This window comes from Chinchilla lanigera, unplaced genomic scaffold (assembly GCF_000276665.1).
Source record: "Chinchilla lanigera isolate Chin_1 unplaced genomic scaffold, ChiLan1.0 scaffold00206, whole genome shotgun sequence".
In the NCBI taxonomy this organism is placed as follows: domain Eukaryota; kingdom Metazoa; phylum Chordata; class Mammalia; order Rodentia; family Chinchillidae; genus Chinchilla; species Chinchilla lanigera.
In genome coordinates, this window is record NW_004955607.1 from 143,938 (window position 1) to 156,344 (window position 12,407).

Genomic DNA, 12,407 nt, shown 5'->3' on the forward strand with positions numbered 1-12,407 from the left:
GAATTTAAAATAAAAAAAAAAAAATGTGTTACGTACAGGTACAGATTACCCACAATGAATGTAATCGTTATGTACCGGAAACATACAAATTAAACAAAGAGGGGGGAGGGGGGAGTGAGGGGGGAGAGAGAGAGAGAAGAAAAAAGAGAAAAAAGAAAAGAAAGAAAAAGGAAGGTTGGAAGAAAAAGGGCAGCTCTGAAAATCTAGGGGTAAACTGCTTAAATGCAATTATTCCTGAGGCTAAATGAGATCGCCATCACGCGGAAAGGTCCGGTCCAGAAGTCTGTAGGGCATCTGGACACTCCTAAAACAGGCAGGGGTTTGTTTCTTTTGTCACTCTTGCCTTAGAAGAAAGGCAACGGAGCAGTAGCCAATCAACGATGAAAGGGCGGGCTGCATGAACTGTCCAATCAGGTGGGCCGAGATAGGCGGGCTCTTCCGGTGTCATGGCGCCTAAGTGCCTCTGACACATCTCAGTCAGCGTCCCAGCTGGCCGGACTGCTTTTTTCTGTGACCTTTACTCGCTGCGATCTGTGCGAGAGGACCCTGGGAGACCCTCAAGCCACGCAATGGTGACGTTGTGGGACGAGAGCTCCGGGATGGGGTGGAGTCCGGGCGAGGTCTGGACGGAGGTGGCCGGAATCAGCTCTGAAGAACTAGAGATGCCCTGCTTAGCTCCAGATAGTAAGGACCTCCTGGTCTTTGGCACTGAATCAGCTCTTGTTCCTTGTCCCCTTTGCCGGCGCAGGGCCTGTTCCGGTTCCCCGGCATCCTGTCCCCAGTGCAATACTGCCAGCTGAGAATGCGATCTTGGACAGCCCCAGTCACAGCTACGTCTCCACCAGTCTAAGGACGGCGGGGCCTGGGGAGACCCAGGTTCCGCTGTGGGTGAGAGCTGGGTGCAGCGATGATGTTCTGGGTCCCTGGTCTCGTTTTTCCCAGCAGTGGACCTGAGTTTATAAATGATTGTGGTGCAGGGTTTCATACCCACATCGCATCTCTTCAGATCTCTGCTTTTTTATATTGATAATGATTTCCTAAATTTCCAGTATGTGCTCAGATTGCCAGACTTACGTTACGTGTTGATAAAGGCAATGAGGATTCAAACACATGTTTAGCATTGCTGGTGATGAGCTCAGTGCTGGACCACTTGTCAAGCACATAGCGAACTCCTGGGCTCCATCTACAGAAAAAAAATTACTGTCTTAATTACTTAGGTGTGATCTCTACCCAAAATTAGACTATTGAGGCCTTCCACAGAGTGTAAAAAGCTGAGAAAAGTTGAGGAATGTTAATATATTAGCAAAGGCAGGTAAAATGTTTATGCTAAGGATATCTTCCAGAAGGGACTGCCTGTTAAACCCACACTGAGAAACACATTGAATTGGGGCATTTGCACAGACATATATATGTAATGTGAATATGAGTGGAAAGAGAGAGTGGTGTTATCTCTTAATGGCCATAGTTTTTGGTCCGATTGTAGACATTGTTTAAATATTGAAAGGCTGTTTGAGATAGACTTTATATGAAGGAGTATTGGTGTAGGGGCAACTCCCCAAATGAAAGGTATGCAGGCATATCAGTGGTTACGCCTAAGGGGTTTTCCAGGTAGAGAAGGGCAAAGGTGAGTGGAAGGGAGGTGGGAGAGAAGAGGATGTCAGAGGGTGGCAATATTAGTACCTCCAACAGAGAAGATTTACTCTGGAGGTCAGATTGTTCTTAGTGTGACAATGCTTAGTCTGAGAGCAATTCAAAGGTCAGGCCTAAAGAATGAAGAGGAAGTTAAAAATAGATAATTGTCTTCTATTATTACTGACCAGTTCACCTAATTATTTTTGAGGTACAGTTGGGAATTAAGAAACTGCCTGGCCTTGTTGGAGGTTAAAAAATAGGATGAACATCACCTTTGAAATAAAATGAGAAGGCTTTCTCCAGGAGACAAAAGATTTCAAGGTGTGCATGATGCTTTTATTATACAGGGACTGAAATCAGGAATTTTGCTTGGAGCTATGCTCCCTCATTTTGTTTTTTTAAATTATTTTTTGAGACCAGGTATTACTGTGCTGCCCAGGCTAGGGTGAACTTTTGTTTCTACTTCCTTGACTATTGCAATGACAGGTATATGCCACTGTGCCAGTTTAAGATTGGGGTTCTTTAAGCACCCTGACTTATCAAGATTTCAGCGCTTGTATAAAGTAATTAGTGAAGCATGGTAGTGCACAGCTGGGGAGACAGATAGAAATACTGCACCACTAAGCCTCAGTATTGACAATTGAGGAAGACACTTTCAGTATGAAAGTTAGTGTGTCACTGCTCTGTCAGCCACAGGACCCCGAGGGTGACCAGTCAGTGATTTATAGTCCAGTAGATTCAGTAAATTACATGACATATTTAGTGTTTTATTATAAATTAGGCTTTGTGTTACATGAATTTCCCCAATTATAGATGAAGATAAATGTGTTGAGTAGGTTTAAAGAATCCAAATCTTAGCAGTGATGTTTGCTTATCATGTATATCCTGTGCATTTTCAATACATTTTATTTTTAGCCTCCTTTGGGTTGATCAATGTATTTTTCCTTGCTAACTCAAGTACTATTTCTAGACTAATTCCTTCAACTAAAGGACTCTGTAGACCTTGATACTCATCTGATTATTTCCTGGTTTTTTTAGTGCTGTACTAATCAGGTTCTCAGAGCAACTGAAGCAGGAAAACTGACTGCTATTTAGAAAAAGAAAGACAACTCTGGATTTTGGGAGGTTTTTTTTTTCCTTTGTATTTATTTGGTTTGCTTTGGGTTTTCTTGTTTGTTTGTTTGTTTTATTTCATACTTTGTATTATAAAGATTTATCCCACTTGGTCATATGATCTGGCTTGTGTCACCAGCACAAGGGAATAAGATAGTTATTTTCGTGAACAGATACAAGGATGAGCTGTTTGAACACAAGACACCAAGCATTTGCAAGGCTGAAGAAAAAACTTCTCCGTTCCTAGTTCTAATTTATTCTGATTCTGGGAACCCTTCTACCTGCCAACTTCTGCCTTTGTGTGCTGCTTTACCTTAATGTACTCAAGGCATGTCTGCCAGCATTCTCACCCCAAAGACTGTTCCCCCTTTGCAGTGATTAATTTATCTCTGGGGAAAGAGATGACCATGAGCCTTTGTTAGTGTTCCGTAAACAAAGAGAGAATGCTATCCTTGAAATTCCCCTAGGTGTCTCCTGGGTTCCCTACTGTAACCCTTTCATGTTGGTGTCCTGGAGAAACCCATGGAAATGACCAATGGAGAAGGGTACAGCTGAGATTAAAGAACAGAGCTTCAGTTCAAGGTACCCCTTAGTCTGGGCTTTTCATCTTCCAGTGGGTATTATCATAGAGCATCAAATAGAGTTTTAACAGTTCATGTCGCCTTTGTTTTGCCATTTTGGTTACCTTTTCATTCAGGAGCTTATGTGTTCACTACTTGCTAAGTCATTGGTTTTCAGGCATTGTTTATTTTGCATATCAGAAAACATCTGGATGTGTCTCAATATTTTGTTGTAATTATGACAGAGCATGAGCAAGATTTAGTAGCATCTTGTGGGTTATGTTCAAGCATGTTGACCAATGTCACCCATGTACAGGACAGCCCCAAATATCACTAATAATACCCCTGTTAACAGCCCTGTTGCAGGTGTGTACTCCTTCTGCTGCTGAGCCTCTGCTTCTCTACTGGGTTATACCCCACAGCTTTATGTTCCTTTTTTATGCTGTCTGTAGACTCCAGAAACTGATGAGCGCTGTACATGTGCTCTGCCACTGAGGTACATCCCAGCCTCATGTATATATACTTCCATGTGCCAAAATGGAAGTATGTTAGTTTATCCTATATTTTAATAAATTCAGTATTTTTTTCCAGATTTATTTACCTTGCTATATGTACATATAATTCATGACAAGTCTCTACTATTTGTCTCCTAACATCTTATTTGCCTTTCCAGTTTTGGAAAATCAGGCATCTCTACTTAAATGTACACTGTCTAGACTACTACTACCTGTGAAAATAGTTTCTATTTGTAATAACCAACCAACACTGGACTTTTTCTAACTTGATGAGTTTCACTGATTTATAGTGACATTAATTGCTTTTCATTTTTCTCTCTTTTATGTTTCCATTTTTTATGCATTCTTATTTTATTTCTTCTTTAAGCCCCCATGTAAATTATCTGTTTATATCATGTTCTCCTATCTGTGATGAACAGTCTTTTTTTTTTGATAAAATCTTTCTGTTATTGTTCTATGTATTTCATTATCACTTGTAGAGAATCAAAATAACTCCTCATTATTTTTCCATCTGATGTTAATTTCATTGAATGGTTTCTTTGCTGAGCAGAAATTCTAATTATTACTTTTTGTGTCTTTTCAAAGTCACCTTAATGTTTATGGCTTTACAATTCTATTTCTGAAGATTTCCTCTTTCCTAGATCAGAAAGTCATTTTTCTGTACTTTCTTCCTTATTTTAGTATTTCATTCTTTTTTTGAATCTACCTGGAATACATCTTTGAAAGTTTATGATGAAAAAATCAGTCACATGGCATATGAAATGTTCCATTTTATCACCAAAATAAAAATGATGAATCACATCTTCACTTTTGATTTTTATTGCCTGCCTTATCAGATGTGTTTGTTTAAAACAAATGTATTTCTTGATATTTCTTACAGATTCTGTGTGTCTACATGTTGTCTGAAGTTCAGGCTTAAATGACTGTAACTGTATAGTGTGCTTCAAACAATGACAAAGGGTAGCTCTACTTTTTTCTTTGAGACTTGAAAAATATAACACTTTTTTTTCAGAAGGGAGTCTAATAGATGTTTGTCAAATTTATAGTTTATTTTGGTATTATAAACATAGTTATATTATGCATGTAGTAGTTTAAAGAATACATAGCATACTGCCTGATCCCACCTAAATCTGTACATTAGTCTCTTGATATTCAGATCCTCTTGTGCAGTTTTACTTGTGTGTATTTTCTCTTTGGAGATGTTGCAGACTGTCTTGGTTACTTTTCTATCATTGCTGAGACAAAATACCTGATGCTCAAAATTAGGGAAGGAAAAGTTTATTTAGCTCACAAATTTTGGAGGTTTCAGTCCATACTCAGCTGGCTGCAAGACAGAATGGCACATGGCAGAGGGCAACAGTTCTTGGAGGCAGAAAACAGCAAGGCAACAAGAGCAAAAGGGAGGAGTGGAGGCAAGCAGCCCCTTTCTCTCCCTAAATTGTATGCAAACTGTCTGCCCCAGGGTGGGTGTTGCACACATCCATGAATCAATCATAAACTCTAGAAGCCCGTCCCATGACAGCATGAGGCTTTGGGAGGACATCCAGAAACAAATCATAACACAGACCTTTAAAGAATTTTTTGACTGTTTACAATAATTTTTAATAGTTGTTTATATAAAGCTTAATAGTATGTGAGATCATGTGTAGGTGTCAATAATGTCCTTGCTTTACAGTGACATGTGAGGAGGCATTTTCTTGAATAGAACTACATATTGGCACAAACTAAGTCAGGGAACAGAGAGGATCATCTAGTTGAATCCCTTCCAGGCTGATTTTAGACGTATTTGCAAAAATTTTAAGGAAGTTCAGTTTTCTAATTAAATATATTTGTAAAGATGCAGTTTCTTCCCTTTAATGTTCATCATATTCACATGGCCTAGGAACATTCTTGCACTATTGATTCTATTAATAACAATTTCTTTTCTATTTTCAGTGATAACTAGATTTTAACAGGTATTTAGAATTCTCTGTAAATTTTGTGTATGCTGACTTTCAGATTACATGTTTGACTGCTATTTATAATTTGTGTTCTGATTTGATTTTATGTACTTTATTTTACTGACATAGATTTAAGGTGTATTAAAAGTATGAGAAACTGATTTTTGTGAGTGATCTTATATTTGGCAACATAGATCTCCCTGTCACTTCTCAAATTTTACATATTGATTCTTTTAATATTTGTGCATAGAGATTTTTTTTAAACTGGGAATTGAATTCAGGGCCTTGAGCTTGCCAGGTAGGCAGTGTGCCTCCTAGCTGTATCCCAGCCCTGAGATTTTATTTCTTTCACTTCAAGCTTTATGCCACATTTTCTTTCTTGCCTTCTAACACACACATGAATTTTTTCAAGGGATGGAATAGTGGAGGCAGTAAACATTCTTATTTCTGATTTTGAGATAATTTGAAGTATTAATAGTGGAATTAAATTGTGTCTTCATTTATTATAAAGTGTCTCAAATATCACTGGTGCTGAGTTTGACATCCCTTTTGCAGGTAGCTCTTTCTTCACTATTGAGCCTCTGTTCATCACTTCTGGATCATACATGATGAGCAAAATACATGTGCTGTACTACTGATCTACTCCCCAGACTCATGTACATATATTTATAGCATGCCCACATGGGGGTATTTTATGTACTTTATTTTTTTTTTACCTAATTTATTGAATAATATTTATAGGGTTTATTTGCATTGTTGTATGTCTATATACCTCCTGACAGGGTCTCTACTATTTTTCTCTGTGACACCTTATTTGCATTTCCGCAGTTACGGGAAAGCGGGTTTATCGAGTTCTGGCAGTGATGTAAATGCCACAGTGAACATTCTTACTCTTATTGCCCTATCAACAAATTTGAGTAAAATCCATAGATGCTCAGGACCTTGTTTCCTGGTACACAAAGTATGTATCATTGAAAATTTTAATATACACCACCTATACTACCACTGCCCCTGGGCTATAGATATTTTCCATAAACAATGAACACTAGAGTTTTTGTAATTTGATTAAATTCATGAGTTCACAGTGAATTCAGTTGCTCATTTTTCTTCTTTTATGCCTCCTCTCTTGTGCATTCTTTTGTCCTTTTTTGATGTAAGCCCTACTATAAATAAGCTGCTTTTCACATGTACTAATATTTATGATAATACATTTTTAATTTTTATTTTATTTTATTTTTTTGAGACAAGGTCTCGCTATGCAGTTCAAGATGGCCTTGAGCTCACTTTGTAGCCCAGGCTGGCCTCAAACTCACAGCGATCCTTCTGCCTCAGATTCTTGAGTGCTGGGATTACAGGTGTGTGCCACCACACCTAGCTTAATTTTTATTTTAAAGAGAAATAAAAAGAAATAAAAACAGTGATACAGAGTTTCAAAACAAGATAATAAGAAATTAACAATGGTTAATGTATTGCATATTATTCTCTTCAAAGTAGTTGCTCAGATTACAAGATGTAGGCATGCAAAATTATTATAAGCACAAACCAATCTTTTCACTGGACTAAAGGAAATTAGTAGTATAATTATATTAGCTATCTTCTGTTTATATGTATATATTTTTTTCTTTTCCCTTCCATCTTTTCTTCTTTCCCCCATCGCAGTTGTTCTTTCCTTTTGAGCAGTTTCTTTCCCTTTCTTAATATCTATTGCAGATTTTGTATCTTATTTCTTCTTTCAGGTTCTTATGCTAGGGAGGCAAGATGATGTTTACACATGCAAGTTTGATTTAGTTCACTTACGATTATGGTCTCTAGTTGTATCCATTTACCTATAAGAGCCTCAAGTTTATCCTTCTTTATACCTGAGTAGTACTCCATTATATAAAAATACCACATCTTTTTTATCCATTCCTTGGTTGATGGGCATTTGGGTTGTTTACAAGACTTAGCTGTTACAAATTGTGCTGCTATAAATATGGGTACACGTATATCGCTGTGATTTGACGTTTTTAATTCTTCTGGGAAAATACCTAGAAGGGGAATAGCTGGGTCAAATGGGACCTCTAGTCCTAGTTTTTTGAGGAATCTTCATATTCATTTCCACAATGATTGTACCAGTTTATACTCCCACCAGCAATGGAGAAGGGTTCTTTTTTCCCACAACCCTCCAGCATTTGTTATTGGTTGATTTCTTGGTTCTGGCCATTCTTTCTGGGTGAGATGGAATCTCAGTGTTGTTTTAATTTGCATTTCTCAGGTGACCAAGGCTGTTTAACATTTTTTCATATCTTTGTTTGCCATTTGTATTTCTTCATCTGAGAAGTGTATATCCATCTCAGATGCCCATTTTTGGATTGGATATTTCAATTTGGGTGGCCTAATTTTTTAATCTTTTATATGTTTTAGATTGAAGTCCTTTGTTTGAGGGACTGTTGGCTAACATTTTTCCCACTTTTTGGGTTTCCTTTTCACTTTGTTGGTGATTTCTTTTGATGTGCAAAAACTTTTCAGTAAGATGAGATCCTAGTTGTTAATTCTTTGAAGTTCTTCCTGTGAAGTTTGTTTTTTATTCATGGACTCTGTGCCTACCCCTGTGTCTTCTAGATTTCTACCTATTTCTCTTCCAGTAGATTTAGTGTTTCTGTTTTAATATTTAGATATTTGATCCATTTTGACTTTAGTGCATGGTGATAGACATGAGTCTAGTTTTAGTCTTTGGCATGTAGAAAGGCAGTTTTTCCAGCACCATTTGTTAAAGAAGCTTTCTTCCATTGAACATGTTTGACCTGTTTGTCAAAGATAATGTGGCTGAATGTGTTTGTAGTTGTGGCTGCATTTTCTAATCTATTCCAGTGTTCATCAGGTCTGTTTTATTTTTTTGCCAGTACCATGCTGATTTTATCACAGTAGCTTTGTAGTATAATTTCAAGACAAGGATTGTGATGCCTTCTGACTTGCCTTTATTGCCCAGGATTGCTTTTGCTATTCTGGGTCTCTTCTGGTTCCGGATGGATTTTAGGCATATTTTCTCTGATCTGTAAGGTATGCTAATGGTATTTTGATTGCATTAAATCTGTGTAGCAGTTTTGGGAGTATGGCCATTTTTACAATGTTGGTTCTTTGTATCCATCAGCAAGGGATATCTTTCCATTTTCTAACATCCTCTTTGATCTTTTTTTCAGAGTGCTGTAATTTTTACTGTATAGATCTTTTACTTCCTTTGTTAGATTGATTCCTAAGTATTTCATTTTTTTCAATGCTATTATGAAGGGAGTGCTTTCCCTAATTTCTGTCTCAGTGAGTTTGTTGTTTGTATACAGAAATGCTATTGATTTTTGAGTGTTGACTTTGTATCCAGCTATGCTACTGAATTTGGTCATTAATTCTAGAAGTCTTTCTGTGAAGTTATTGGGGTCTTCTGTGTAGAGTATCATGTCCTCTGCGAATAATGATAATTTCACTTCTTCCTTTCCTATCCTTATTCCTTTTATTTCTCTCTCTTGCCCAATAGGTCTAGCTAATATTTCCAGAACAATATTGAAAAGGAGTGGTGTCAGTGGACATCCTTGTCTTGTCCTGATTTTAGAGTGAAAGCTTTCAGTTTTTATCCATTTAATATGATGTTGACTATTGGTTTGTCATAGATAGCTTTTATCAGATTCAGGCAAAGACCATATATTCCAGTTTTCTGTAGGGTTTATGTCATGAATGACTCTTGGACTTTGTCAAAAGCTTTTTCTGCATCTGTTGAGATATCATGTGATTTTTGTCTTTAGCTCTGTTGATGTGGTGTAGTACATTTAGTGGTTTGTGTATGTTGAACTGTCCATGCATTCCTGGGATGAATCCTACTTGGTTATGGTATATAATCTTCTTCATGTATCTGTTTGGCTCAGTCCCCAGCCCTTTATTGTAGGGCTGTGATGAGGTTATTACTCCAGAGTTTCCTGTATTGTTACAGAAGGGAGATCCACTGATTATAACAGATACGCCATCCTAGCTAAACAATAACATCAAGCATTATTTAGACATTGACAAATTGTGATAAGTATTGATTTTGTGCTTTAGTTCATAGGAGCAGAGTCTATAGTATATAATAGAACCTAGTGTAAATTAGGAGTTTGTATGCAAAGTGTTTCCCCTTGGAAGAGTGGTTTTACCTTTAGGTGGGGAAATTTAAGGAAGATAGTATATAAAACAAAGAAACTGCAGAGGAAGTAGAAGCAAGGCTGGAGCACAGAGGATGATCACACAAGGTTTGGGAAACCAGAGAAGAGGGTAGAAAAGAAACAATAAAGGAGTATGCAAAGGGATTATGTGAACTTGGTCTCTGGATTTGGGGGATGGGATTAGTTTTCTGTGGCTGCAGTTTTTTCCCCAGCCCTTTAGAAAACAGAGAAAAAAAAGAACAAGACGAAAAAAAGAAAAGAAAGGACAAAGAAAGTAAGAAGAAGAAGAAAAAGAATAGGGAAGAGAAAGAATGAGAAAAAATTTTAAAAATTAAAAAGTTTAAAATATTTAAAATGAGAGAAAAGGGCTGGTTACTGAGTCCCAGGTTCTTCCTGAGTTGGTTGCAGGTCCTGCGGATACCTCAGTCACCTGTTGGCTCGAATTGTTGTTGTTGCTTTGAACTTTGCACTCCACTAGTCTTGCATGTCCATCCTGTGTGCCCTAGTTGAGACCCTGCTGTGTCGCTAGCATTCCATTTGGTCTCTGGGCCTTTCCAAACATTTTACCTTAGTCATGGCAGTAGCGAAGGGGGAGGCCATTCCAGTGTGATTCACCTGGGTTGCAGCAGCAGAGAGACAGTAGGAGGGGCTACTCTTGATAATACTTTTTTTGATATAATGCTTTCTTTCATACTAGGTATTTTTTTAATTAACTTTAGAGTATCAGAATATCTTATGTCCTTCTGTATATTAACTTAATCAAGAATTTTCTTTGCTGAAGCGCCTGCCCGGCAAGCGCAAGGTCATGAGTTCAGTTCCCGGCACCAGAGAAAAACAAAAAAAAAAAAAACAACAAAAAAAAAAGAATTTTCTTTGCTGAACAATAATCTTTTTTTAATTTTTTCAATCTCAGATTAATGTTTGTACATTTCCAGTTTTATTTGTGAAATTTTTCTCCTAGATCAAAATTTCATTTTCTTATCATTTTTCCATATGTTACAGTTTCATATTTTATATTTTTGTCACAAATCTGCCTGGATTATACCTTTGCGTGTGTGTTAGGGAGAAGTGAGATTTACTTAGCCTATAAATTGAGAGGTTTTACCGCCATAAAAGAATGATAAATTACCTCTTTTACTGCATTTACACTCAGAGAATAATCAGATCTGTATTTATTTATTTACTTATTTATTTATTGGTCTTTTTGAGACAGGGTCTCACTATGCAGTTCTTGCTGGCCTTGAGCTCACTTTGTAGCCCAGGCTACTCTCGAACTCACAGTGATCCTCCTGCCTCAGCCTCCTGAGTGCTGGGATTACAGGTGTGTGCCACCATGCCTGGCTATATGTGTTTTTAATAAAGCGTAAATATTTATTTAAATTTCTTATAAATGTAATATGTCAACATGTTGTCAGAGTTTCAAAGTTAAGTAACTTAATTGCATGCCATATTGCAAACAGTGGAAAGGGATATTTGAGATTTGAAAAAATAAAGCATTACCTTTTGTTTTTCAATAGGGATTATAGGAGATTTTTGTCATGTTATAGTTGATTACTGGTGTTAAAATATGTACTATTTGTTTTTAGGGTATAATTTGAAGTATTCGTAGCATATCAGTTGAGCACATCCAGTACTTTACAATTATTCTGCATGTATTCAGATCATCTTCAATTTTATTTGTATATATTAGGTTTTTCTTTGTTGGTGTCACAGATTTTTAAACCATTTGTGATATGGTTTACAGTAGTTTTATAAAGTAAAATATATAAATGTTTTATGGTTTGTGAGGTCATTTCTAGGCAGCAGTAAAGTCGTTCCTTCATAGTGGTATGTAAGGAAGCATTTTCTTCAATAAAACAACTTATTGGCATAGACTGTGTGAGAAAACAGAATGGTATCTAGTATTTGCAAAAGACTTAAAGAAATTTAATCTTTTAATGAATGTGTTTTTTAAAATACAATTTTTAAAACTAAAATGTTCATTATATTTGCATGTCATAGGTACATTCTTCATTTTGATTCTATGAAAACCACTTAATTGGCTGTACCTGCCACTGTCCCTCTTCACACTGATGAGTTATCTGCTCATCAGGGCACTGTGAGCTGTGAATGCAGACTGTACACATCCATGTACCTCTGTTTGTTTGCTGTCTGTATCTCTAGAATTGTGTTCACTGTGAACATCCTTGCTTGTGAACCTGCTATGCCTCCATTGTGGTGTCACATTTTTGGCCTGGGCTAACCAGATGTTCTTCTTCAGCTTGTGCTATACTCATCCCTTGCTCATGGTTATTGTGGTAAAAGCCCACCATAGGTCTGTTTCCCTGTCTCAGTGTTTAAAATGCTCAGTAACTCCTGTGACTGTGCTTATCTTGTGGGCTTGTCCAAGGATGAGTTCGGTTATGACAATTATAGTAAGAATAGTGATTTTCTACCTTGCCTTGTGCAAGTCTAAAGTAATCCAAGATTTTCTCTGCCACA

At 37.1% G+C, this 12,407-nt stretch overlaps 1 protein-coding gene across 3 annotated transcripts in view; it reads left to right on the forward strand.

Annotated features, from left to right (window-relative positions):
- Nucleotides 1–444: 444 nt before the first annotated feature.
- Nucleotides 445–12,407, forward strand: part of LOC102002978 (zinc finger protein 14-like) — a 37,179-nt gene continuing 25,216 nt past the window's right edge. The window contains exons 1-2 of one of the 3 annotated variants that reach the window (XM_013510112.1): nucleotides 445–572; nucleotides 3,213–3,327. Coding sequence is in view for 1 of the 3 variants with exons in the window: in XM_013510111.1 (XP_013365565.1) it covers nucleotides 570–572 (3 nt within the window). In the remaining 2 variants the exon portion in view is untranslated. The other 2 variants (XM_013510111.1, XM_013510113.1) reach the window with 2 other exon arrangements.